We start from the raw sequence: 25777 nt of genomic DNA, 5'->3' as shown, positions 1-25777 counted from the left end.
AAGCCTAGTTAGGTCTGATTTAGTTAGTAAAAAAAATATGCTTAGACCCATTTCAAAGCCTATTAAACTAAGCGATCTATATATACCAGGCATGACGTTCAAGCCTACAAGCCTAACATGTTTATATATATACATACATACACACTTAAAGGCTACATACAAGCTCATGCCCTAGCCCTAGCCCAAACATTAAATTTTCATAATAGGCCCATATCTAATTTTTTAAAGCTCGACTCAGACTATTTTCATCCCTAAACATCATTGTTGCTTCCCATAAAGAAGGTATCAAGTTTGAGTTTCATTTCACGTACATACTTGAGCAAATACTATATATATGTATAGGACAGAGCCATATACGTATATACAAGCCAGCCACGAGTATGCATTCCATATTTTGGACCGTTAATGCTTAAAGATCTTTGCCCTGAATCCATTTATCAATCTCCCTATTACGGTAATGAAAATTTCAGCCTCAAGTACTTCGCTAGTGGATTTCAACTATCACAAGCGAGAATGCGTACTCCTCAAAATACAATAGTTTGGGGTTTTCAATTTAGGGATATACTGGTTTACTTGATTCTGATTATGTGTTCGAATTTTGGTGTGAAGAAGTGTAAAAAACAAGAGTTTATCCGAGGAAGAGGGAGGGAGAGTGAGGAATGTCTGATGTGCTTAAGGAAAATATTATGTGTACCCTATTTTTTACTAACAATTTTTATTTTCACACACAAAATGTTGATATAGACATTTATATTGGGATTCATAAAAAATTAGCTGATCAGTGCTCACCACATTAGACAGTGAAATTTAAAGAGTACATTTGAGAGTACATACAGTAAAACTCTGCACTAAAACGGATTAGCTAAGCAAAGAATTGATTGAGATAATAAAACAAAAGTTTGGGATATAATATGATAATACAATAATAATTAAGGACTAAAAGTGAAATTTTTTACTCTTTAGGGTTTTCAAGTGGAGCTCTATAAGTTCATAACTTTGTAGCCACCTTGTTTGCATGCTTGCTTACCTCTCTCTTTGAGTAGCTCTTCCTTTTCTTCAATTTATCCACTTTGATTTGATGAATATTTTCTTCTTAACTTTCTCCTCTTGATCAACACTTTCTTGTTTTGTTTTAGATCTAACTAGTTTAAGAATAATTTTAGGGTTTAAAATCATTTTCATATAATATTAGTTGGGGTAAACAGCCCAAAATGAAGAGGGAAGATTGCTGATTTACTGAGGTTAGCGCTTAATAAATGAAGAAACTACTGGAAATATCACAATAGCAGCACTAAATCATGTTCGTGTGATAACAGTCAGAAACCCTATTAAGCAGCTTTAGCTCTATTTCTCAGATTCAAGATATAGAGATGATGATGGTGGTTTGTGACAAATCTTAGTCAAAGATCTGGTCTCTCAAATCATAATTAATGGTATATTATGCTCCATACCAAAGCACAATTTTAACCTTCGAGTGCATATCTTTGTGCCTTCGAATGTACAATTTTGACCTTTGAGTGTACATTTTGACTTTGAGTGTACATTTTTGTGTCTTTTATCTCTATTTTTCATTTCTCTTGGAAAATTTTTGATAAGTGCCAAAGATACATCTTTACGAGGGTCATTAGATTGTTTTGTGCTTATTTGGAGTCTCATTGTGCTTGATTTGTGAGAATTTTTTCATTTCACCCTTTTTTTAAAGGAAAAAAAGGTTCCTTGTTGAAAGGATTAGTGTATATATATATATATATATATATATATATATATATATATATATATATATATATATATATATATAATGTGTTAACTATGTTATGCATGTGTGAAAAATACTTGGGTGATTCTTTCATTTCCCTATGTGACTCTTGGTCTTTCTGCACCTCCCTTAATGAGTATTAGTCCATGTACTTGAGACTGAGACTCTAGTCTCCAAAACATTTTTATCAACACTCCTCTGTCTCTTTACAACCTACAATGTTGTTATCAAAGTGAGGTTTAGGATTTGGAAATTTTTTTGAGTAATTTTTGCTTAGGAATTGCAGATTTCTAGTAAGATCACTCCTATATATATAACATTTGTTGCTGTTAAGTATTGCAAAGAGGTCATGTTAAGAAGGCAGGCTTGCTTTTCTTTTCTTTTAGACTATCATATTTGGTGAACTTTCCCAACTTATTTTCCTATATTTAAATCTTTTGCAGTCTTTAAACTGAGTTCAATGGACATTCTTGACTTATGTTATGATCAAGATCTCAGAAAGGTTGACGTGAGAGGTGTAAAGTTGTGCCAGATTTGATTGGAAAGTCAATATTACATCAGGAATGCTGTAAAACAATAACATTGCACCAGAAATCTGAAATGAACTCTAAAGGGAATGGAAGCTCAAAGGCTTTAACCACTAGCCAAAATAGTACACGTATCTTAAATCAAGAGCGGTGCTCCATTGGTGGTTCAAGCCTTACCTCATCGCAAATATGTCCAGCACCTCTTTGTCGGCAATTCTGGAAAGCTGGAAATTATGTGGATGACTTTTCTTCTAAGCCAACTCATAAAAGTATTGCTGCCAAATGCTAAATGTTATATTTGTTGGGAAAGTATACAATGCTTTGCTGTCTTTGATGATCAACGGATACAATTCAGCAATTGAGCTTCACAAGCTCACATACTTAAATTAAGTCCTAGTTTTTAAAACTTTAAAACTGGTGGAACAGTTAGTTTCCTAGCTTTGGCCCATCAGTTAATTATTCCATATTTGTCCAAGGCAGCAGTATGCTGTGTCTAATGGAAGGCATATACTATAGCATTTAGCCATTTACTTGCTTCTCCAATAACCAGTTATCTAACTGGTAATATTTATATTGGCAGATGATACCAGTTACCTGCGCATTCACCCCAAGTTCTTACACTCAAATGCCACATCACACAAATGGGCATTTGGTGGTATGCTCATTATCTACTTATTTTCCTCATTGAAAGAAACACAAATACATTGTATATTGCTAATGTGGAATATGTGACACCAAATCATTTTTGTTTCAATGTTTGCAGCCATAGCTGAGCTGGTTGACAATGCTGTTGATGAGGTTAGTTCTTTTGAAATCCTTTAGACACATGCCTACACAAGCAATAGAAATGTGCGTGCACACACGCACACACACATAAAAGAAGGAGAACCAAAAGTGATAAAAGTATGTATGTGTGTCTGCACGCATGTATATAAGTATATTTGTTTCCCCTTTCTTGATTATTGGTTTGTTGGGCCCTTATATTGCATATACTTTATGTCTGAATTCTTGCTTTATTTAGAGTATTTTATGTGAGTTTATAGCTTGCAACATGTATTTATAGCTAAAAGTGTTGAAAAGTTAGAAAAATTGAAAGATTTGTTTCATCTAGAGTATTTTATGTGAGATTGCACATTTATTATTTTATATATTTATCTTCAACATGCTCTTTCCCGTATGTGTGCTGAATACTTTTTATGAGCTAACCAACATGATGTTGAAGTGTGGAAATCTTTTACCAAATTGAATGATGTGTTTTATTTCAACTAAAAAATTAATCGTATAGTGAGATTACATGTTTATTATTATATATATTTTTATCGTAACTGGAAGTACTATGCAAAACAGTGTTATTAAGGCGTCGCCTAAGCGACGCCTAGGCGTCCGGTCGGTCGAGACCGAACGCCTAATGTGCTTGCTTCACCTAAGTGCAGAATACAACCCAAAACTCCACAAAACATACATGGGCTGGACCTACACACTAAGGCGAGTTTGACCGGTGTAATTTTCAGCCGGAGAAGTCGTCGGAATCTGCCTCAGGCGCTGGCGCGTGGCGTCGGAGCAGCGGCTCAGCGGCGGCGCGTGGAGGCTCTGATGGCGGCGTGGTTAAAGTTCCGGCGTCGTCCTCCTGTTCCGAGCAAAGCCCACTACCTCACTCTGGCATGTTATCAATAAATACTAGACTTCTCACCACCCTAGGAAAAACTATTCATCTTCTCAAGACAACTTGAAGTAAATAGGGTCATACTTCAAGTAAATAGGCTAGCAAAAAGGCTGCCCAAGACAAGATGTTTTCAATATATATATATACTTTTTATTTATTTAATACTCATCGCCTAGGCGGTCGCTAGTCGACTAGGCAGTCGGTGGCATCTCGCCTAGAAAGTCCGCCTTGATAACCTTGGTGCAAAAGATCAATTTCCATGTAAAAAAGTCTCTATGTTATGCTTTTCACGCATATTTGTGCTTTGGTATATAGGCACATAAAATGGTTGAACCATTTTTGGCTCTAATTTTCCTTTTCCGCTTTGTAGGTAACCTTTTCATTGTGAACTTAGTAACTTTGTTTGTCTTTGCTGTCTTCATGAAAGTTTTAGCCCCTTGAAGTTAGCTTTTCCTATACTATTGAAATCGCCTTAATTGGAATATTGTGTGCTAGGATACATTTGAACAATTGAACATGAGACGCTTTTATGCAAAAATTGATCTTTAAATTTTATTTCTCTTATAAATTAAGGTTGGGTTAGGGGTCACTCAACTAGGCTATAATGCACATGGACCAAATGACACTAAAAAATTGAATCCAACCAATTAGCTAGTCTAACCCGTAGTCTTATAAATCCATATTTTCTCTCTTATTTTATCAATGTGAAACTCTTAACACTCCTCCTCAAGTGGACAACCGGGCCATTTTAAATCTAACCGGTTGACTACTCGAAATTGGATCGGACCCCCCCTAAACGAAAGTTTTGGACGCCACCATGGTGGACTGGACAAGTGGGCTTACGAAAGCTTGGACGCCACCGGTACTCATAATTGGTAAACACAAAGTGAACCGAATAGGCTCTGATACCATGAAGAGAATGTTATATTTCATATATGATGAGTGATACATACGACTATTTATACATGTTGAAAATATTATCCCTACAAATGTGTTATCTTATCCCTAGGATCATGCTAACTATCCCTAAGACCATGTAATAACAATTTGTAACAAGTTGGACATGATTAACATCTATGCTCCAACTTAAGGGAGAGTGTTATGAATTGTAAATGTGGAAACATTGTGATTACATGATTTTAGAGATAGTTAACATGATCTTAGCGATATGATAACATAATTGTATGGATAATATTTCATTTTTTACATTCTTCTACATGTATAAATAGTTGTATGTATCACTCATCATATATGAAATATAGCATTCTCTTCAATTTCCAACTTTCTAATGCTTTCACTTATAAATAAAAAAACAAAGCAAAGTACTTATCCACAAGCAATAATTTCACATAAAAGACACTAAACAAAGCAAGAGTTGAGGCCTAAAACATATGGAAAGTAAGGACTCAAGAGTGGTTAAAACACGTTTACCTTCTTATTGCTAGTATTATTCTTAAACAAGACTGAATCCCGTTATATTGCTACAAACAGTTTTTCCTTTTAAGCTTTATACTTGGGATTTTTTTCTTTGATCCCAAGCTAGATGTGTAATGTATTGTCTCTTCGTTTTCATTTAAAACATATGATTTCTTCCTCAATACATATAAAATAACATATATTGTTTCATCAACCCAATTGTTTCAAGCTGGCTTTGTTGGGGCTACCCATAAGGATAGATCACAACTGGGTTAGTCGATCAAAACCAGAAGAGAGAACAATTTGATGATTACAATAGTGGGATGGTGGCAGTGTCGAGACCTCCTGAAATAATGGGTCAAACTCCGATAGAAGGATGTTCAAAATGTCTTGGTTGGAAGCTGGGTGCAAGGAAGCAACTGCAGCCAATGCACTAGGACTGTCGCTGGACAGCGAAACCAATTTCCCATTCAAAATAAACTACATTGTTGAGGAGTTAAAATCCCACCTAAGGCCAAGTCAAAACCCACAAGTGGAATCTGGAATAAATTCACCAAAATCGAGAATGAGCCCTTAGAAACCAAAATTTGTTCGCAGAGTCTAGTGTTTGATAGACGATCCCCGTTCGTGACTGCAACCTTAATTCTAGGACGAGTAGCCGTAGGAATAGCCAACTCATGTGTAGTTGAAGTGTTATGAAATTATGGGTGTGCCTTGTAACCACCAATGCATGTAGGGGCATGCCCTCAATCATTACCCGAAGTTTCATTATCTCTTTGGTTGACACTCTCATTATTGTGTGTAAGGAGATTTCAACCACCTCAAGGTCCTCAATGTCAGGCTCTCCAATTTCCTCTTAATCATTAATGCCTAGGACACAAAATATGTGCACCAATGGCCGCGAATCCATGTCTCATCACAATTAAAAGAAAGGCCCTTGGATTTTTGTTTTTCTTGCTCTCCAGGTGACAATTGACTAATGGGAGGAAGTTTGGGACCAGTTTTCTGCATAGCTTGCGGTTTAGAGTTGGTGATAGTTACCAATTTCCTTCTTGTAGGGGCTTGAAGAGGAGGTGGGGATATCCAAAATGTCCCTTTTTGCATGTAAAGAATTTGACGGTAGAAATCCCGAGAAGTATTATTGGCTTCCACCAAGGAACTTACTCTGTTCCACATCAATCCAGAGCGACTCATCTAATCCTGCGGTAAATAAATTGACTTGTTGGTCAATTCGCACGGAATCTACCCTAGCCAACAGAAGTTGGAAATTTGAAACATTCATCATTATGGCATGGACGCTACTTGATGTTCACCAACTCCCCCAAGGGGTTAGTACTACGAGGAGGGCCAAAGTGCAGCTTGCAATACTACTTGAAAATACTCAAGTTATTTGGGGTTCACCTCACAAGATTTGGTAAACCACAATTGAGCTTCACTAGTCATATTAAAGGCTGCCAACTCGACTTGTGCTTGACTCGGGGTATGAGTAGTACGAAAATAGAGTTCGCACCCTTGGTTGGGGAATGTAGGAAACTCAATGTGTGTATATTGGGAACAAGAGATGGTATCGTCACTAGTGAGGGGTGTAGCTTCAACAAGGGCAGGTTGGATTGCGGAAGAAGCTGGCTGAGGCTGCTTGGGAACAACATTATAGTTACTGGTGAGATCGGCGAGGGGCTTTTTCAATTCCTTAACAGATTAGGACAGGTCATTGTACTCAGCTCTAGAAATTGCATTGTTGGGAGGTTGATCGACCATGAGGTTAGCAATGGAGCCAATGTTATGGACTTATGGACTATCGTCACAGGCAAAACAAAAATGAAGGAAACAATGACTGAAGAACCAGACTGGGTTTTCTTGAGGCCCCAAAACTCCCTAGTCCCTTTGCTGGGATGAAAAACTGCTTGCCTTCTGTTGAATATTAGGAAAGTTGTCTTAGTTTCCTATTCTTATTAGTAGTTTCCTATTCTTATTAGGACTAGTTTAGTATCTAGTTTAGTATATATAGAGGTCCATAGAAGTATAGAATATACATTAAGAGAGACAATCTATTGTAATCTTTCACTATAATATATATTCTCTTTATTCTCTTGTTCTTTGGTTCTCACATATTTTGCTTCACCCTAACTGGCGGGTGGTGGTTATTCTCCACCCGCCAGACCTATCAATCCCTCAATTTCAACATGGTATCAGAGCCACTTTCGCTGTTTTTCTTCAAATATTAAAACCCTAATATAAACCCTAGCTTTCCGCCGCCGCTACTGCCACCGGAGGTTAACCACTGCCGCCACTGTTTTCTTTGTTCCGTCGCTTGCCTATTGGTTTTTCTCCCTAACCAACTCCACAGGCGGACTAGGAACCTCGTTGCGAGCTTCAGAGTGAAATCCGGTCGCCGTCTGCCGCAGCACGCGCCACCACCGCCACCGAGATCTGCTATCGTTTTCCGGCCAGATCTCTCTGCTCCGATCTCCGTTCGAGACGTCGTTGCCACCATTGGATTCGTCCCGAGGAGACGCATCTACCTGTGTTTCCCGATCTTCCGTTGGTTGCCGGTCAACTTCATTGGTCAATGGTCAACGCCGGTCAAACCTCCCTTGAGGCAGAATCTCTTGCCATTTTTGGACTTTTTGGTGAAATTTGAAGGTTCTTTTTTGGATTTGTTGGCGAACTTCTCCCCATGGTGTTTGTGTTTTGGTATAACCGTGTTTGTTTCTTTATCTCCGGTATGCCTTATCCCATGGGTCTTCACACTATTATAAAGGCCTTTGATTATTTCCCATGTTTCAAGTAAGGGGGAGTGCGACTATCTACAATCAGTGTGTTATCCTTTGTTATTTTGTCTTCATTACTATGGGCTCTATTGCATCCTTTGCTATTCTTTGCTCCCTTATTGCCTCTACCGCTTTCTTGTGTTATCGGGAGGTTGTTCATGTTCAACTCTATCCTTGGTGTGTTCATCTTCATTCCCGAGGTTCGTGTTCAGTTCTGCCCTCGGTGTGTTCATTCCCAAGATCGTGTTTAGCTTCGTCCTTGGTGTGTTCGTCTTTATTCCCAAGGCTCTTTGGTGTGTTCGTCTTTATTCCCAAGGATTTTGTTCAGCTCCGTTCTTGGTGCCTTTGTGTTCATTCCCAAGGAAGGGTCAGACATAGTGCAATCTTCTTTGAAGTCATCCGTCCTAGAGTGCTTATGTTGCTGCGATGGTGTTCGTGTTAGTCTTTACCCTTGGTGCCTCCATTCCAAGGATGTTCATGACAAGATTCGCCCCTGGTGCTTTCCTTCCAAGGGTTGCATTGTCCCTCCGAAGCCATTCAGCACTGTTAACCTCTAGTTGCATTTATTTTTCATTTGTAATTTTGAGTGATGTAGAGTGTTTGTTTTGATCCAAGCTTGGAACTTCCAGATGTTCCAGCTTGAGGGGGAGTGTTGAATATTAGGAAAGTTGTCTTAGTTTCCTATTCTTATTAGTAGTTTCCTATTCCTATTAGGACTAATTTAGTATCTAGTTTAGTATATATAGAGGTCCATAGAAGTATAGAATATACATTAAGAGAGACAATCTATTGTAATCTTTCACTATAATATATATTCTCTTTATTCTCTTGTTCTTTGGTGCTCACATATTTTGCTTCACCCTAACTGGCAGGTGGTGGTTATTCTCCACCCGCCAGACCTATCAATCCCTCAATTTCAACATCTTCCATTGAAACTGGTTCCCCCTTTTTATTGGGTAAAATGCAACTCATAGAATGGCTAAAATCCAACGAAGAAACTAAATAAGTTTAGTAATATGCTAAAATCTTCCAACTTACTAAACAATGAATTAATATATAAAGCAAGGCAATAATTTTCATAAAAAATGAATCTCTTCCAACTGAGAAGCTTCCCAAATAACCGAAGCTTTCCAAATGTACTACAATAGCTTCCTTTCTACATCAACTTTCCGTTTCTGCCTCATGTTGCTTCTTAGTTCTGCAAAAATAACTGTCCCCAAAATGCATCAGTGTGATGCCCCTTAAAATGCTGCATTCTTGACGTATCTAATGTTATGTACATGATCTCCTATCATGCATTAATATCTTTAGAACTGAGAGTACTTGCAAGTCGTATGGTTTGATCTTGTGAATTCTACCCCATAAAAAGATATATAGAGAAGTGGAGAACCATTTTTGCAAATGTTGTGTTCTGTTGTTATTGTAACAATTTACATGCATTCATGCTAATGTGGATAACATTTCTGTGCTCTACATCACATGTTGAATTGATTATGTAGGCACCGAATGGGGCTTCTTTTGTCAATGTAGATAAATGCTTAAATCCAAGAGATGGAAGTGTTGCTTTGTTAATTCAAGGTAATCCATCTTCAAGTTATAAATTGCAAGATGCATATGATACTTTGCTATTAATCTGGCTTTATGAAAATGCTAAATTATATGAGTATAATATATGCATGCTAACTGTGCCCAGATGATGGTGGTGGAATGGACCCTGAAGCAATGCGCCATTGTTTGAGTTTTGGATTTTCAGATAAGTCGAAGTCAGCTATTGGAAAGTGTATGTAGATGATTACTTGACATTTGTTTGACCTTTTCTGTTCTAGCTAATTTCTAACTTTCAGCCTTTCAGATGGAAATGGTTTTAAGACCAGCACTATGAGACTTGGGGCAGATGTTATAGTCTTCAGCCGCGCAATGAGGAACAGGTTTAAATACTAGAAGTTTTTTATTTTTGTCTGCTTCTGTTTTCTGCTTTTCTGTAAGAGATATCTTCATCATTTGGTTCTTGATATAGAGGACTTGATCCCACTTCATGCTACTCACCTTATGATTTGCATCATCAATCTTCTTTCCTTGTGAAGAATAGAACTAATCTTTAGAAGTATATGCACTTGGGAACATCCACTCTATAAGCTTAGCAGCAGCACCTATTCTCTTAGGGTTGTTGTGCTATTGTTAATGCATGTACTCTGTTTTAGTTCTGCTGAAATTGCACCCTTGTAAACTAGAGTGGTTCTTAATTCTTATACCTTTTGATTCACATTTTCTAAAGTGTCATGGAGATTGTGCCCTCAACAAAACAATTAATAACATACAACTTGAATTGTTTAATTTAGTTATAAATTTATTTTGACAATGGAAATCTCTTCTGTACTCACCATTGTAGAGAACATTTTTACTTGGAAATTTTGGAAGCATTTGTATTTCTTTTCAGTTTAAATTACTCATTCTACATTAACACACTGATATATTAAAATGTGTGTCTGTCCAGGAAATTGACCCAAACAATCGGTCTTCTATCTTACTCTTTTTTGACACAAGCAGGCCTTGATAGAATTGTGGTCCCCATGGTGCGTTTCTAGTTTAATTTTCTAGATCTTTATCTTATTCATTTTAACTACTGCACATAGCCTGAAGGATATTAATTTTTGCTGCTTTGAACTGAATAATTGTGCCCTTCTTTCCCATTCTGCCAAATAATATTTAGTGGCTCTGCCTTTATTTCATATGAAAATGAATATTGATATGGCTAGGAATTTATTTTTTTATGTGATCTTTTTGTACTGGAGTCCAATACTCCTATTAGTAAGACTTGGTCCAAACCTTGAATAGTAGGTGATATTCTATTCTCAGTGCATTGTCTATGTATATCCATCATCTGTTGTTGTCATACATTTCATGCCCTGTACCATGCTGCTGTTATCATCCACTCGTGGTATGAGACCTCAAAGTCACATTTGCATTATAAACTTTGCCATCCATTGCATAACTTTCCATCTTGTTCCACTGTAGTCATTAGTTCATTACCCTATCCTGTCAATAGATTTTGGTTTCTGAAATTGAGCATGCTTTCGGAGGAAGATTGTATATTCTATTATTAGCACAATGCAAATGATGTTTATTGAATCCTCTTAGAGGTATCTGGTCCTGTTTTGTCTTAGGGTCTCATCTTTTTGCTTAATGATGCAGATTGACTATGAGTTTAAAACATCAACTGGTGCATGGGATTCATTATCCACAGAGGAAAAGTTTATGAGTAATCTTTCTTTGATGTTGCAGTGGTCTCCATATTCAACAGAGTCAGACCTTCTTGAACAAGTATGTCTAACCTCCATATTTGGTACTCTCATTACTTATTGATTTCCTCTGTTATGCGAAACACTGGATGGCCTTGTCTTATTGCCACTGAATTTGTAGTCAATTCTAGATGTGGTTCCATTTTTATCCATGTTGTAACCTATCGCCCTGTCTCTTGCTGTTCTTCCATTCCCGGCACCAAGAGAAGACTTGTTATCTTAAGTGCTCCATTGGCAAGAAATGAAGATGATGGGGATCTTTTTTTAAACCGGTAGCAAGAGTTGTCTGATCAAAAGGGCTAAGTGAGTAACCATAGTGTTAGAACATCATAAGGGAATGTCTTGGGAGTAAAGGAAGAGGCTTATTTGTTTGTCTATCAATTTTGAGGTTTTTGGCATATGTTTTTGTTTTTAGCCTGTTAATCTAAGTGATCAAGCCTCTGGTCACACTTACCCATGTGCACCTTTTCCTTACTTTATTGGGTTACCTCTCACTTCCCAATCTAAGAAGTTCATGTTTGCCTGTCTATTGATTATATGTAAAGTTCGCAGCTTCATCAGAGAAATATTCCAATAGGGTGGTTAGGATGAATTGAATATGTGGCTTTGTTATCTCTAATCTGCAAATTATTGAATATTGGATACATTTTCCTGTTGATATCAGCCCCAAGTAGAATATGTTTTTGCAATATCCTCAGCCTATACAGCTATTCCAACTATAGCAATCTGATACGGAGTTCTCATTTTTGGAGACATCGATTTTTGTTATCCTTTGTTTTCATATGGTATAGTCACAAATATGTGGTTTGTGGTTTGATTACACATGGCACCCTATTAAAGAAAGTGCTGAAGAGTTTTGATACGTATCTTGAAATATAATATAAAAACCTATTTGAGCTCTAGCCCATAGTGATGTCTGAGGAAAGCTTGCACTCTTGTATTTTCTGTTTTGCTGCATTTCTAGCAATATGAACTCTATATAATGAGTTTTTTTTTTTTTTTTTTTTTTTTTTTTTTTTTCCGAAGCATTTATTTAAATCTCATTCTTTCCTCCTATATAATGAGCAGTGTGATGATATTGGCAATCATGGTACGAAGATTATTATTTATAGTTTATGGTTAGATGATGGAGGAAAAACAGAGCTTGATTTTGACACCGATCCTGAGGTCTGTTTCCTTATATTGTTTCACATTTCAAATGTTTTTTCAAGTCATCTCCTACTGTGAATAACTTCTTTTTTCACACTAACTACAGGATATTCGTGTTTGTGGAAATGCAATTACAGAGAAATGCAATCGTGTATCAGAAAGTGATAAGCATCTTGCTAATACTCTCCGGTTTTCGTTGCGTGTAAGTTTACTTGGTTGCAGTTCACAAATAAATCCTCTATGCAATGTGTTTGCAAGGTCATCAGTTGCTAACACTTTGTAATTGATACCCAACAGGCATATCTATCAATCTTGTACTTGCAAGTCCCAGAAAAGTTCTTCATATTGTTGAGAGGACGCATGATTGAGTATCATAATATTGCTACTGATCTCAAGTACCCTGAATTCATTTTGTATAGACCTCAAAGCGGTGGATGCAAAGAGGTTCAAAATGCTTTGTCTTTAAACTAACGTATATTGTATTAAGTAGATATTTACTAGTGTATTTGACTATTTGTACATACCTGATCTTTTTAGTATTGATTTTCCATTGGAAAACATATTGTGTTTCTCTCATGTTCTTGATGAAAGCAGACTATGCTTCTATCTACCTTTATTTTCAATTCAATGTGGCATTTCATTGCTGAACAAGATATTTGGAACTTTTTATTTTGGCTATATGTGATTATGATGAATCAGGGGAAGAACCTGAATATGATGAATCAGGGGAAGAACCTGAATATAGTTTGGGTTTACCCTTTTCAGTTTATACCTGTTTTACCTTCATGTGGCCTTTAAGTTAATTATATGCTAAGCTTGAGATTTCCCAGTAGCCCTTTTGGAAAGGCCGCTTTTTCCCTATAACTTTTATTTCTGTCCTTATACTTCAGGGTTCAGTGGTGACTACAATTGGATTCCTAAAGGAGGCTCCATTAGTGAATCACCATGGTTTCAATATCTACCACAAAAATCGATTAATACTGGTTAGTAGCTTTCCTTTGATTGTTTTAATTTCATATTTGTTTATTATTCATTTCTTAGTTGAAGGTTGGGCTAAGTGTAGTAGGCAAGTTCTCACTAGTTGAAACTAGGTCTTGATTAAAGCTTAGAAACTACTTTGAAAATAAAGGTAAAGCTGTCTAAATCTTCCTTTCCCATACCCTAGATAATTTTGAAGCCTTCCAAACTGATCCTGTATCATTTTTCACTTTTGTCCCATTCGATTAGTAGTTAAGCTCTTCTTAAGGGCTGCCAATATTGATCTCTAACATCTAGTGGAGTGTCTAATTGAGATTGAGGCTGTCATATAGAATGATGGGTTTTGTGGTATGTTGAGCCCAGATCTCCAAAAATATTCAGGATTCCTATTAAGAACACACACACACGCGCAATCAGTTACTCTAATATTGAGGAGCTTGTATTTCTTTTTTTTTTTTTTTTTAGTTGCTTGTTGGTACTTGGTAGTATGCACTTTATGATTTATGTTCTCCATTGAGCCTATGTTTTACATCATGCTTTTTTATTATTTACAGCCATTTTGGCAAGTTGTCAGCTACACTATTAATAGAGGCAGAGGGGTTGTGGGTAAGAATCTCTTGAGGCATTACATCTTTGGACCTGATTTTTAATGTAAAAGTAGGCTTTAAAAACCTTAATGATCTTTCAGGTGTTCTCGAAGCAAACTTCATTCAGCCTACTCACAATAAGCAGGACTTTGAAAGAACTGCACTTTTTCATAAGCTTGAAGTTCGCTTGAAAGAAATGATGTGGGAGTACTGGTAATATATTTATTGAGAGATAGAAAGATACACCTGGGAACTATTCTATTTGCTATTGACTGAAGTAACTAGCAAGAGCTTTAAGTTCCTTTTGTCTGAGATACTCGGATACACCATCTTTTCTGCATTTTATGCCACATTTGGACTCAATCAAGTCTGCACAATGTACGGAACTTCTTTAACAAGAAATTGGATACTCCTTGGAGTTCTCTTACTCAACACAATAGTTAATTCTTTGTTTAAGAGATACATGTGCTTGTATATTTACCATTATAGCATCCATGCTTGCCTCTGTACTTGACATATATTTTATGGAGTGTAAGAAAGCTGATAATACTGTTAATTTTGATAGGGATCATCACTGTGGACATCTTGGTTATCAACCAGTCAGGAAAACTCAGAGTTCAATCAGTACGCAGGTTCCATCTGAATACCATCAACCCAGTCCTACATATCAGCCGGGTCTGCTAGTTAAAAACCGTTCCAGTGTCACTGGTTCAAAAGTCTCAAAACAAGGAAGCTTAACACCAACCTTTAAGGATAATGCCCGACAAGGTATTTCAAGCTAGGGGTGAATGGTTATCATGTCATATATATGCCTGCTTATGTTGTGTATAGTTGTCATATTAGTTGAGAATTCAATTGTTGACTGTTGCAATCCTTACCTTAATCCTTCTCATTGCACAGGAGCGCCTCCTAAAAGGAAGGTGCACGATCCTCCAATAGAAGTTATAGAACTTGAAAATGAAACGGTCAGTAGTGCTGGTGTTATTTCCAGGGCCAGTCAAACCGCGGAGGTATGTATTGTTATTGTTATGAACTCTTATCTGTAAGTCAGCCATCATTTGGTATCAAAATTTTGGGAGAAGACTTCTTGTTTCAGACTATAATTCACTGAGAGGATAGGAGACAGATTACAAAATTTCCCCCTAGAGAGTTATAAAAGATATTCACTGAACTCTTCATTTTTTCACTTTGTAGTTTATTTATCTTTTTTTTTTTTTTTGGGTAGCCTGTAACTAGTACCACTAGTTATTTGGAAGCTCAAGAGTCCAGTAAGAAGAACAACTTGATTCGAGAGAACAAAAAGCTCCATGCAAGGTAAGAACCGGACATAGTGCTTCGTTTTTTACACTTGTATTCGTAAAACCTCATCTTTTACTAGCGTCGTGCACATTTGAAGACTAAGTTAATGTAGCACAGCGTGAAGATGATCCACCGAGAGTAGTCTTACCGAGTGTTGTCATTCGTTCCATACCCTTGACTTGTCTTCTCTCATTTGGCAGGTGCTTGGAATATGGAAAGTCGCTGGAGGAACTTGATCTGAAGGTATCTCAAACAACTCTTGAATTTTTTGTTGAATTCATTCTCTCGTTTGCTTTAGATGACCAAATCTTGAAACCTCGGTAATTGCCATTTCCCTAACCGTGTTATGGACTGCTATAATACTTAACTAGGACTTCTTGATCGTGATCTATTCTGTAGGTTGTTTTTCTCCGGAAGGAACTAAAGAACGCGAAATCCGAGTATTCTGGCTTGTTAGCCGAATCAAGATTGCTGGAGAATGTAGAACATGGAAACAATGTTCTAAATAAAGAATCTGTCTCGAATTTCATGTCAATGCTTAGTAAATATTTGTGAAATGTAATGTTTGTGTTAACAAAAAGTATGCATCCTAGTGTTTTGGTTATTGGCAGGGCAACTAAAAGTAAAGATCAGTGTAGGTTGCCATGTAAATACCGTTTAGATTGGTATGCTAAAAACTAAACACTGTCTTGGGGAGCCGTTTTGTGTAGTCATACATGCACATAATTTTGTTTTTAATGACATTTTATTTTGATATGGCAACACCCGTACCCGTATTAAAAATTTACTTTATATTTGTGCCCACAAAAGGCGAAATTTTCTCGCCCCTAGGGTCTCCATTCTCCACATCTTAAACGGCGTTAATGATCATTTTATCGTGGAAGTACAAAATGATGGTAGGAAATAATTATATTGCAAGATTATTCGAACTCATGAGGTTGTAGAAGACTTCAAAGTAGAAGAGATGATAGAAGACTTCAAGTAAAAGAGGATGCAACCACAAATATTTTTCTTGAGCTATGTTCGAATCCAAAAAGAAATCAAACTCTAAGAAGTAAGATTGATAGCACATCTTGTAGTAAGACTTGAAGCAAAAGTGTTAACAATGGAATAAGCTCAACAATTCGAAACCAAATCAAGAAGAAAAGTTGGTAGAAGAGATTGTAGCAAGGGTGGTAGCATACTTTATAAGCAAGTAACACACCATGTAGCAAAGGAGCAAATATTGATAGCAAGAGGCACAGCCGAATAAGCACATTTGTAGCATACCAAGTAACACATCTTGGAGCGAGGATTGTAGCAAGACAAATAACACACTTGGCAAGCGAAGAAGGTCAAACGATAGAAGCAATATCAAAGAAGATTTGAAGATACAACGTGGTAGAAGAGATCAATGTGGTGTTTAATTTCAAAATTAAATATATTAGAAGATCAACCCCATATCAAGTCAAGATTATTGGAGATCAAGAACTCAAGCATCATTCACAACATCAAAGAATTGCATGAAATATTTTTCGAAGTGAACATCCACTACATTACAAAAATAGTTCTATGCAAATTCCAAGAAGATTACATGCCAAATGTTAAAAGGATCACAAAGTCAACAAAATTTGAATACACGGACCAAGTTGAAATGAGAAATTTCAACTTGTCAGATCAAGCTACTACAACACAGCCGAAAGTGAAGATAAATTTGTCAACTTATCAGATCAGGCTACAACTTCCAAGAATTCAAAAATCAAATTATCCCACTCCAACGGATATATTTGATTACCTATAAAAGGCATGAAGACGTGAAGATTGAAAGGTGACGATAGAACAAATCGGAGAGCACGAAGCAATACTTAGGAGAGTAACTAAGCAAAAATCTTCAAGCTCAAAATTCTTCATAGAAATCTTATCTTACAATATATAATAGCAAAATGTTTTTTGCCAATCAATTTCCCGCCTAAATGAAATTGCATCATTTTAAGGTATATAATGCATCATACTTATCTATTTTCAATACATGTTAATCTACAATTATTGTTATTTAATGATGAAGCAGGTAATACATTCCAGTATTTTTAAGTTAACATTTTATTATATAAATTAATTTATTGTTTACAGGAAAAAAAAATTTAGAGTATCCAATTTTAAAAAATAAGATTAACCTGTTTTTTTATTCTTACAATTTTGTTGATTGACAACAATTTAATTGTTCATTCTAATATAGTTTTGAGAGGGAATTTTTTTTTTAAAAAAAGTTACTAAATCAGTTACTAAATTGAAAAAAAAGTTTTTTAAAATTTAAATCAGTTGCATGAACAATAATATTGGAGAGACGAATAAGTTTAAACAAATAATTATTGAATTGATATTAAGTAATTAGAAAATATGATGTATTTCTTAATTTCGTTTTAAACAATAAGTTTTACTTGAAGATGATACTGTATTTATTAGTTTGTTTTAGATTTGCTCCGGTCACCCGATTTTTCAGATCGGCATTTGGGGAAGAAAGCAATTCCACAACGGCCAAAAGCTACGGTCAGATTATCTGAAAAGTTTTTTAGCAGTGGATTACTTGGACGTGCGATGATTTAAAATCGAGTGTGTCAAGATGCTGGAAACAGAGAAGGTTCGCGTAAGTCAGTGAACATTTTAGAGAGAATGACGAACGCAACAGAGTAGACGAAAGCGCAATTGTCAAAAAATATGGATTAGGATTTAGTAATGAGGTTTTATAATTGGGTTAATGGGCTCGGGTATTGGGCTGAAATGCAACATAACTAGGTTATATGGATAGATAATTAAATGTTTATTGAGCTTAGCATTGCAGGTTTTATTTTTTCTTTCATGTCATGAAATATTTCATATTTAGTTTAGATTTATATATGTTGTACGTATATAATTATTAGGAATAAGGTTCAAATTAGCCACTAAATGTAACCTGAAAATGCAATTAGGCCACTGAACGAAAAAAAAAAGTGCAATTAGGCCACTGAACACTCCAAAAATGTGCAATTTCACCTGATAGCAGGTTACCCTCAATTTTAGCAGGTTATCTGCTTACGTGGCAGCTGAGTTGGCATTTTTAATAAATTTTAAATCATTTTTAATAAATTTTAATAATAAATTTTTATTTAAATTTTTTTTAAAAAAATAAAAATGACTTTATTTTATTTTTTATTAATTTTATTTTCAATTTTTTATAAAATTTATTATTAAAATTAATTATTAAAAATTATTTAAAAATTATTAAAATGCCAACTCAGCTGCCACGTAAGCAGGTAACCTGCTAAAATTTATGGTAACCTGCTATCCGGTGAAATTGCATACGTTTGGAGAGTTCAGTGGCCTAATTGCACGTTTTTGAAGTGTTCAGTGGCCTAATTGCACTTTTTGTTCGTTCAGTGGCCTAATTGCATTTTCAGGTTACGTTCAGTGGCCAATTTGAACCTTATTCCTAATTATTATTATTAAGCAATGTTTAAGAAAAGATTTTCTTAGTTAGTTTCAATGTAGGATGATGATATTGTATTTTTTATTTATATATTGTCAAGTATATGTACTATAGGCTTTAATTGCAAATCATATTAATAAATGTTTTTATATATAAGAAAGTTTAATTTCATAATTTTTTTTATTGTATATTGTTTGATTTCCTAATTTAAAAATTTTTTTTTTTATAAAAATGTGTGTGTGTGTGTGTGTGTGTGTGTGTGTATGTATATATATGTATATATATAATTATTTTAATGTACACTTTTTAAATCTCATGTGGTATGTTATAACACAATTCTTTATAATATATGCTAACAATATGTGATGTTCGATATAACAACCAATTTAGTATTGTTAAAGAAAAATACATTTCAGAATAAGTTTTAATTTCATGATTAATATTTTATTTTATTGTTTTTAAAATATTATCAATAATAAAGTTACTTAAATTTTATGTTGTGCATCGCACGGGGCAAAAACTAGTATCTAGAAAAGAGACTAATCTTTAAGTCTCTAAGGGTTGGAGAGGAAAAGCACATTTTATGTTTCTTATATAAAATCTCTACTGGGTGTAGATAGAGGGTAGACTAACAAGATGAGCTTTTGAAAACTCTGTTGAGTACATGATTGGTGCATAATAAGCACTCGTGTTGTAGAAATGCTGAGTTGGTGAACTAGCACTTGGTTATTCACTATCTGGATGATTGATATAGTGAATTCCTCTTAGAGATAGGAGTAGAGTGGACATAGTTTGGTCGAACCACTTAAAAATCTCTCTCTATTTACTTTACTACTCTTACGTACAACATAGATATATTTCTATTGTATTGCATGCATTGATCACTTCACTAATACTTCATTTTTGAACATAGCACTTTACATATATTTATTTTGTTGTGCACTCTAAATTAGATTTAAGTCTATTTTAATTGGAGTTAATTTGGTAAAGGGTATAAATTTTTAAAATAGTTTGAAAAGTCTATTCAACATCCCCCTCCCATCTAGACTTTTCACAACCCAATCGGGACAACATAGTTAAAATAATTAACATTTTATAAGATATATAGGGGGTGTTTGGCAAATGACGGATAGTTGATTGGTTTAGTGAGTAGTTGATGGTTGATTGAGTTAGCTGGTTATAAAAAACTGTTTGGTAAATTAGCTCTTTACAAATAGCTAATTGAATGTAAAATGACATTTAAGAGTATGCGTATATTGTGTTATTTTAACCTTTAAATATAACAAGATGATAAACTCTTATTAATAAATAATTATAAAATTTGGTATCATCTATACTTTTTTAAAGACATAAGTTAATTACTTTTGTTTTTATTATTATTATTATTATTATTATTATTATTATTATTATTATGGTAAAATAGGCCATCGAACTACACACAAAAATGCAATTAGGCCACTGAACTCAAAAAATATGCAATTAGGTCCCTGAACAACGCAAAATGATGCAATTGAATCCAAAAGTGACCTGCTTACTTGAAGTGGAAGTTATTTTATTAAAATAATAATTTTTTATTTTATTAAATAATTGTAAATAACAAAAAAAAAAAAAAAAAAAAAAAAAAAAAAAAAAAAAACGCCTCGTCTACAAGTCGCCAGAGACGTTCCATGCTGGAGAAGAAGGGACGACTTCTCCGGCATGGAGACGAAGGGCTCCCTTTGTCTTCAGGCCGGAGACGAAGGGCTCCCTTCGTCTCCAGGCCGGAGATGATGGGACGTCTTCGTCTCTAGACCGCTGGAGACGAAGACCCGTCTTCATCTCCGGCGGCCTAGAGAGGAGGCGATTTTTTTTTTTTTTTTTTTTTTTTTTGTTATTTACAATTATTTAATAAAATAAAAAATTAGTATTTTAATAAAATAACCTCCATTTTAAGTAAGTAGGTCACTTTTGGGTTCAATTGCATCATTTTGCGTTGTTCAGGGTCCTAATTGCATATTTTTTTGAGTTGAGTGGCCTAATAGCATTTTCGTGTGTAGTTTGATGGCTAATTTGATTCTTATTCCTTATTATTATTACATTAAATCATTTTAAAGTGAATTTGATGTCCGAAGTCGCGTATACAAGGAAGAAATACGAAGAATTATACATTAGACAGATGAAATAACTACTTTATCATTTCATTTAAAGTCCACTTTACTGTAATTGACGAAAGGACCTCAATTGAAAAGAAATTGAAAGTCAAGGGACGGTATAGTGTCCAAATTAAAAGTCGATGATTAATTTTAAAAAATCAATATAGTCAAAGGACCATTGCTCAAATTAATTCAAAATTTAAGTATTTAATTTACTTTTTAAGTAAAGTTCGAAGATTTATTTGACTATTTTCCTTTTATTCTTTTTGGGAGGAGAGGACGTGTCAATGAAATAATATCCAGCGAGACAAAAGAAGATAGTGTGAGTCATACAAGAGTCAGACAAGTAATTGTTTAATGTCCGGGCAGATCAGAGCAACTTGGCTGCCCAAACCTTCTCCCTTCTGCCCGCTGCCCGTTATACCAGTTTCCATCTCCTCTATAAAAGGCAAAGAAAAACCCTACTTTCAGTACTTTGTGCCTCCATTTCAAACCCCCCTCCTATCTGGGTTTTCTAAGATCCTCTCATCTTTTTTCTTGAAGCTAAGCTAAGCTCTTGTTATTTTTGGTTATTCCGAGGTTGTTTTTCCATCAATTAAGGTTTGCTCTTTAGATATATATTGCTTTAGGGGTATATATATGTTATGCTTTTTGAATCAAAAGATTTATTTGAAAAGAATATTCTTTAATTTGTATATTCGACATTATATTATTATTATAAAATGTGCAAAAAACTTCCATCCGCTTGTTACGTGTAAATGGGCAAAGCGGCCATATTTTGCACAAAGTAAAAAATGATGAACAACCTTAATTACTTACTAGGTTGTTCTTGCTCATGTCCTTTAAGAGGTTAATGTCAGATCTAATGAGATTAGCCTTTTAATAGTTACAGCAGACATTTTTTTATTTGAATTAATTTTTATTTTGTTTATAACTTTTTTTTTCTTTTAATTATTAAATTTAAAATTGAACAGATTTTTTTTTTTTTTTTTGAATCTCAGATTTAAATCCATTTTTAAAAATAATTGTATTAACCAAAAAAATATATATATAAAAGGTACACGGTGCGGCAGCTAGCTTTTGCTGCCAAATGATAACAAAAGTTGCCATTAAACAACAAATGCAATTATGCAAGTTTGCTAGTACTTTAAAAAAAATTTTTTTTTTTTTAAAAATTTTACATTATCTAGCAAGTGGAACATTGACACTCTTAAAACTCAGTTTGGAGAGATTAGAGAGGACGATGTCGTAAGGCAAAGAATCAAAGTAGTATGCTTTTTTGACATCTTCAGTCTTTTCTGACCACTAGGGCTGTAAATCCCTTTTATTTATATTGATATTTTGATCTTAATAATGATAGGACAAAAATATCCTTAATAATTTAAAATTTTGACAAGACTTGAACGGAGAGGTGATATGAGTGATTAATTTTAGTACTAAATTAATAGTCGAATTGGGACGTTTAGTGATGATGACCTTTTCTACCTTTTCTCCATTATTCGATTTTGCCTCATGATTTGTGCTTGGATAGGTCATTGGTTGCACTATTGATGAAAATTGGTAGAAATCAAATATATGATTTGAAATTATTATTTTACTAATTGGTATTTATATTTGTTACTTATAAAGGAAATTGTAATGTTTTTAAATCAAAATTTTAAAGTATTATTACACCTTTTATAAGTAATATAAATATTTTATTTTTAATTAGTATTATATTTTTTTAATATAATTATATATTTTTATTTTGATCGGGCTCTTAACTTAGTTTGAGTCATTTATTGTTTTTAATTTGTTACTTTTTTTAATGATAAAATGTAATTCATCTATATATATATATATATATATATATATATATATATATATATATAAGTGTCATTTTCCCGCTCATTGTAGACAAAAAAAATGTAGTTTGAAATTTAAAATCAATCAACGTACCATTACTATACTTAACAAAATTAAAGTTGCTATAAAGAATTATTACATAATAAATTTGGTAAATCTTATAATAATTAATCTTACAAAACTTATACTTTTTGACCGTGCATCGCATAGGGCATGGGTATTAATACTTTTTTAATTTTGAAGTTTCACGTTTGAAATTTTATATCATTTATTCATTTGTTTTTTCTCATGAAAAAATAAAGAATTATTTATTTATTATATATAGTTGTATTTCTTAATTTTTAAAATTTGGTATATATATATGGTATCTAATAACACAATGCTTTATAATGATACTAGTAGTATGTTGTGATGTTCAATGTAACAACCAATTTAGTATTGCCGAAAGAAAAATACATTTCATAATGAATTTTAATGATTGATGTTTGATTTTATACTTTTTAAAACATTATCAATAATAAAGTTGTTTAAATTTTATATTGTGCATCGCACTAGACAAATACTAATACAATTATTAAAATCATACATTTCTACCAAATGTTCATTATCATTGTTGAACGAACACAATCCCATACATACAGTAAGGGCTCGTTTGGTTCGCGGAAAATATTTTAAGGGAAGTGGAATTAGAATTCCATGGAAAAACAATTATTAAGAAGATGAATTTCATTGTTTGGTCGGTGAAAAAAGAATTACTAAGAATACTAATTCTATTGTTTGGTTAGATTTGGAATGGTAAGGAATAATGAGTATAAAGACATATATGTCCCTACAAATTAATAAAAGTAATATAATTAATTAAAAAAGAAAGCAAGGGTAAAATAGGCAATCTATTCACTTTCTCTTCCCATCTTCCATGAAAAACAAAATCCTTGGTCCAACCAAGAATTTTGTTTTTCTCAAATTTGAGGAATTCATTTTCCAATGGAAAATGAATTCCATGAACCAAACATTAGAAAACAACATTTTCCTTCACTTTAAGGAAAATGTTGGAAAACATTTTCCATGAACCAAACATCCCCTAAGGAAGGAGATCAAAAGGGGAAAACGTAGGAACAGAGGAAAAAAAATGAATTTCAAGATACGTATTTTATTAGAATTGTTCTTAACGTACCACACAATAAGCCTTTCCTATATGCTACACTTGATAAGGGAATTTTAGGAGCTACAAAAATATTACACTTTTCTTTATAATTTTTTTTTTTTTTTGAGATGGATAAATATATATTTTTCAGGAGAACATTTGTTGTTGATGGTAACAATATTTTGCTATGGGTCTAAATAAGAAATTTAGTCATTTAAACTCAAAAATCGTGAAGACAAAGAAAAACATAAAAAACAAATATGAGTAAAAGTTTGTTCATTTTGTGCATTATTAGAAACTGAGAATAATATGAGATGTTGAGTTGGCATTTAAAAAAGGAAAGAAGAATATTTATCCTTATGCCACATTGGATTGTAATTTAAACAATTGCAAAGATGGTTTCACTCTAATATTGATTTTCAGGTTATATAGCAAATGTGAGGTGGAAAAGAGAAAAAGGGAAAAGAGAAAGAAAAAGATTCTTGCATGAGAATTGTTGTTGTTGTTTTTGTTTTTTTTTTTTTTTTTTTTTTTTTTTTTTGGGTCTCCTAATGTGGACTCATCAAAAGTTTGTTGTTTTTTGTTTTTTGTTTTTTTTTTTGTTTTTTTTTGTTTTTTTGTTTTTTTGTTTTGATTTAAATAAACAAAAGTTAGTGTGTGTTAAGTGCACCAGTAGCGCTCAGTGAACGCGTGTACAATACATGCACCACTAGTTGGCGACAAACTAATTGCCCTCATTTATTGTATTTTTTTTGGCTTTTTTTTTTTCTTGTTTTTTTTTTCCTTCATCCTTCTCTCCTACTTAGCTCCTCAAAACTTGTGAAAAAAATATAGTAATGAGGTTACCTCTAATAAAGTACTGAAATAGTGGAACGATAATATTGCTGTTATGGAAATTGGAAACACCAATTTTGTCGTAGTGCAATGCCACTGAACAAGATTTGTAGAGTTACAAAACTTTTGATTGGAAGGAAGGAATTAATGAGAAAATAGAGTAAATTACACTTTTAGTTCTTGATTATATGGGGCGTGTTAATTTTGGTACGTGACTTTTAAAATTAACAATTTAGTCCTTTAACTATGTTTTTTTAGCAGATTTGGTCCTTCCGGCTAAATTATCGATGGAAATTGGCCGAAAAAACGTTTGCCATTTTAATTTGTTTAATTCGGAGGGCAAATCAGTCCTTCCATATTCTACCTTCTTCTTCTCCGTTCTTCTTCTTCGAAAATATACGCCGACGGTGGGATAGATGAATTAGACGTTAAATACTGAATTAATTTCCTCTCAGAGTGGCCCTTTGAAGTTGAAAGTGGCCTTCTGAGTTTTGACCACACCAAACTAAAATGTTTCTAACGGAAAGAAAACTGTGTTCCCCACAAACAAAGCATTTGAGCAAATCAGAAAACTCATCTAACCCACTCCAAGGTTGGCGATCAAGGTTCCAAACGGTACCCATTTCAGCAAGCCCGATTTCCCCAGACCCCGTCCATTTAATCGTGCTAAGAACGGAGAAGATGAAGGTAGAAGATGGAAGGACCGATTTGTCCTCGAATTAAACAAATTAAAATGGCAAACGTTTTTCCGGTGAATTTTTATCGACGATTTGACCGGGAAGACCAAATCTGCTAAAAAAAAAGCATAGTTAAAGGTCTAAATTGTTAGTTTTAAAAGTCACGTATCAAAATTAACACGCCTATTATAGTCATAGGACCATAAGTGTAATTTGCTCGGAAAAAATATATTGTAATTTCATAAGAAAAGAATAAAG

The 25777-nt window shown here is 34.1% G+C and overlaps 1 protein-coding gene across 2 annotated transcripts; it reads left to right on the top strand.

Annotated features, from left to right (window-relative positions):
- The first annotated feature begins 333 nt into the window (after positions 1 to 333).
- LOC109177204 (protein MICRORCHIDIA 6-like) lies at positions 334 to 16049 on the top strand. 2 transcript variants are annotated; one of them, XM_019326515.1, is made up of 20 exons: positions 334 to 454; positions 2200 to 2552; positions 2864 to 2938; positions 3047 to 3081; positions 9633 to 9711; positions 9827 to 9913; positions 9986 to 10061; positions 10628 to 10706; positions 11326 to 11454; positions 12501 to 12599; positions 12688 to 12783; positions 12879 to 13025; positions 13472 to 13564; positions 14114 to 14165; positions 14248 to 14359; positions 14712 to 14914; positions 15047 to 15156; positions 15372 to 15460; positions 15646 to 15688; positions 15845 to 16049. In XM_019326515.1, exons 2-20 carry the CDS (start codon positions 2357 to 2359, stop codon positions 15998 to 16000), a joined length of 1956 nt encoding a protein of 651 aa, XP_019182060.1. In that variant the 5' UTR covers positions 334 to 454; positions 2200 to 2356; the 3' UTR covers positions 16001 to 16049. The 2 variants fall into 2 exon arrangements, with proteins under 2 accessions (XP_019182060.1, XP_019182061.1); XM_019326516.1 differs by lacking the exon at positions 334 to 454 and adding an exon at positions 1048 to 1315.
- Positions 16050 to 25777: the final 9728 nt, after the last annotated feature.

This window comes from Ipomoea nil, unplaced genomic scaffold (assembly GCF_001879475.1).
Source record: "Ipomoea nil cultivar Tokyo-kokei standard unplaced genomic scaffold, Asagao_1.1 scaffold0803, whole genome shotgun sequence".
In the NCBI taxonomy this organism is placed as follows: domain Eukaryota; kingdom Viridiplantae; phylum Streptophyta; class Magnoliopsida; order Solanales; family Convolvulaceae; genus Ipomoea; species Ipomoea nil.
Note: the sequence above shows the minus strand (reverse complement) of the source record. Positions and strands in the feature narration are given on the sequence as shown.